Genomic DNA, 3,057 nt, shown 5'->3' with positions numbered 1-3,057 from the left:
TCACCCATCCAGCCCGCTCTCGACCCAAGCAGAAGCAAATCCAGCGGCAGCAACAACAGCAGCCCCTCCCCCAAAAGCAAGGAAGACCTCCCCCAAACGGCTGCCTCACCCTGCATCACTGACAGAAACAAAACCCTGCAGAATGGAGTCATCTACAAGTGAGGGTGCGGGCCTCAAGGAACCTGGGGTCCTTGCATCGCCGCAGGAAGAGTGGCAGCCAACCCTGCAGCCACGTTCTTCTGGATCGCATGCCTCACCCATGGGGGTATTTCCAGATCTGGGACTCGAGAAAGCTGTTCTGCCAACAGCCTGGCCTGGTGTGGATGTCTCTTAAGGAGGGGACCCAAGGAATTGCTGATGCATTTCAATGCAGACACCATGCCTTGTCCATTTAGGCTCTAGGGTCTTCCAAATGTACCAAGCTGCTGATGTCAGCAGCCGCCTTCTCCTGAATCCTCCCTCCCCTCTGGCCTCTGTCTGGAGAGGGAAGGTGTCGGACCACACACACTGTGCAATGTGTTTCCCAGGAACCTCATCATCCCAGGATGATGTTCTGTGACTGTACACTACATCGACTGTGCACAGAAGGATGCTATAGTCATCATTTCTGTTACAGAGCACTTGCGTTTCACATGTCTGCCACTGGTACATGTGTCAGCTGCAGTACATGGTGTCGTTATGTAACAGGGAGTACAAGTAAGTTCTGGCTGAACCCCCAAGTATGAGGATGTGACTGAGAACTAGGTGAACAGGTCAGTCCCAGTCTCCTCTGACTGACACAAAGTGTTATGTTAAGCAGATTTTGAAAGCGCAACCCCTCTAAAAGGGCTTGTCTGAGGCTGGTCTCAGATGTATGCATCTGACCCCCAACTGTCCTGAGATGCCCTTGACAGCGTCTGGAGGATTCAGGAGAGAACAAGTGAGTTCTGTGGATGTACGTCCCCCAAGGGGACCCCTGCTTGTCTTCCGTCATTTCTCCCTGAGGAGTCTTAAGCTCATCCAAAAGTCAAATTAGCCAAATTACCCGGTTGTTTGGGGTTTCTCCAAATCCTAGAAAAGCCAGTCAAGGTATTCCAGGAGCCTGTGCCCCACACCCATCAAGAAAAGAATCCAAGAGGGAGAAGCAGAGGACAGACCCCTGGCCCATTTCACCTTTCCAACGTAATGGGGAGTTTCCGTTGAATTCGAAGATGCTTACAGGACAGCACTGTGATCCTGTGTTGAGTTAGAATCCGTATCAGAAAAGCACCAAGTTAGTAACCCCCCTGTGCTGTTACGGCTGAGCAGCTGGGGCCGTCAACAGCCTTGTGGATTCCTGAAAGCTGACCCTGACCGCGACCATTAGAGCAGTTTAATTGTGATCTGGCAGTTTGTGCTTTCTTCAAAAAGATGTAGTAATACTGTAATCTTTCATTTTAACACAGGTTGACCCTGTACTACTCTTTACCTTTAGAAGGAATTACGTAGAAGGCATTTTTGTACACAGTCATCCCCAAGGATTCTTCATGAAGTACAAATGGATGAAAAATATACAAATTTGCAGAGTTGTCATAAGTATATAGTTGATGTACTGAGTCCTTCGTTTTTTAAAAAGATAAAAAGGAACCTTCAAAAGGATTCTTATCTGTGTAAGCCTCACTTCAGAACCCCTGAAGTTTTTAGGTTCAGTGGGAATTTTGCCTGAGTAAAGACTAAAAGAGTAGTCTTAATACATGAGTAACTTTTCAGAGAAAAAGTGATTCCTCTTTGTTATCTCGTGCCAGCTCCTCTTTATAAAGGAACATTTTCATGGGTCCTGGGTGACCATATACCACCCAACATCTTTCTTAATTTTTGTTGCTGATGGAGATAAATCCTATTTGCAAGGACATGCTCATCAGTGGCATTTTAGTTGTTTTCATTACATCACTGAAAAGGAGCTTATTCTCTTGTCAAACAGCCTGAGAAAACCAAGAGCATTTATAGAAAAGTTAAGCATTAAGATACTGGGTTAAGAAAATAATAACAAAATTGCCTCCAAGAGCCAGAATATTGAGTATTGCATTTTGTCTTCAGTGGAGAAATGACTTAAGAACTTTATATATTAGTTCTGAGTTGCTTGGGGGCTCCAGCTCTCTGGCACTAAAAATATAACACTGCACCATAACCTCAACTTTTTTTGAGGTAGCACAACACTTTCAATCAATTTGAATGAAAAATACCCCAAAACAGACATTGTGTCTATTTGATATATGCAAAAAGTAATAATAATCAAATTTAGTACCAAGTGTTGGAGAAGGAAATGGCAACCCACTCCCATAATCTTGCCTGGGAAATCCCATGGACAGAGGAGCCTTGTGGGCTACAGTCCATGAGGCAGCAAAGAGCTGGACACGATTGAGTGACTGAACAACAACAAAAAGTATCAAGTGTACAATCCTAACTAGCTAGCTGATCATCTAGAAGTTGAGTGTGTCAAAGCCAGAGAGAACCTGTCTGTTAGAGCTCATTCAGTTAATAGCCTTTATCGAGTCCCATGTATGTTTGTTAAAAATAAAATAAAATAAAATTGAAAGCCTTTGTATAAACTGGTTGTTGGGAGTCCATGTGGGGAGCTGGGTACTCTAAGGCCACCCCTGATGATATGCAGAGTGACATCATGAACTCTCTCCTGCTGCTAGCTGTTCCTCCAGGAATTAAACCACTCTGAGAACTCTAGTTGCATTTCCCCTATACTTCCCAAAAGCAGAACTGGTATTTTAGGAAACTTCGGTGTATTGGGTGCCAAAATTGGTGGAATAGCACCCAATACACCAAAGGTTCCGAAAATACCAGCTCTGCTTGTGGGAAGTGGCTCAGATGGTAAAGAATCCACCTGCAATGCAGGAGACCCAGGTTCAATCCCTGGGTCAGGAAGATTCCCTGGAGAAGAGAATGGCAACCCACTCCAGTATTCTTGCTGGAGAATTCCATGGACAGGGGAGCCTAGCGGGTTATAGTCCATGGGGTTGCAAAGAGTCAGATATGACTGAGCAACTAACACTTTTACTTTCCACCAATTTTGGTAGGTCAATAGGG

The 3,057-nt window shown here is 45.0% G+C and overlaps 1 protein-coding gene across 3 annotated transcripts in view; it reads left to right on the top strand.

The window, feature by feature from the left end:
- Window positions 1–2,560, top strand: part of S1PR3 (sphingosine-1-phosphate receptor 3) — a 13,426-nt gene extending 10,866 nt beyond the window's left edge. For all 3 annotated transcript variants that reach the window (XM_010844803.1, XM_010844804.1, XM_010844802.1), the window contains exon 3: window positions 1–2,560. This exon ends at the window's left edge or, in 1 of these variants, runs on beyond it. In XM_010844803.1, the coding sequence (XP_010843105.1) occupies window positions 1–122 (122 nt within the window). In that variant the 3' untranslated portion in view covers window positions 123–2,560.
- Window positions 2,561–3,057: the final 497 nt, after the last annotated feature.

The sequence above is a fragment of the Bison bison genome, unplaced genomic scaffold, assembly GCF_000754665.1.
Source record: "Bison bison bison isolate TAMUID 2011002044 unplaced genomic scaffold, Bison_UMD1.0 scf7180017864209, whole genome shotgun sequence".
In the NCBI taxonomy this organism is placed as follows: domain Eukaryota; kingdom Metazoa; phylum Chordata; class Mammalia; order Artiodactyla; family Bovidae; genus Bison; species Bison bison.
Note: the sequence above shows the minus strand (reverse complement) of the source record. Positions and strands in the feature narration are given on the sequence as shown.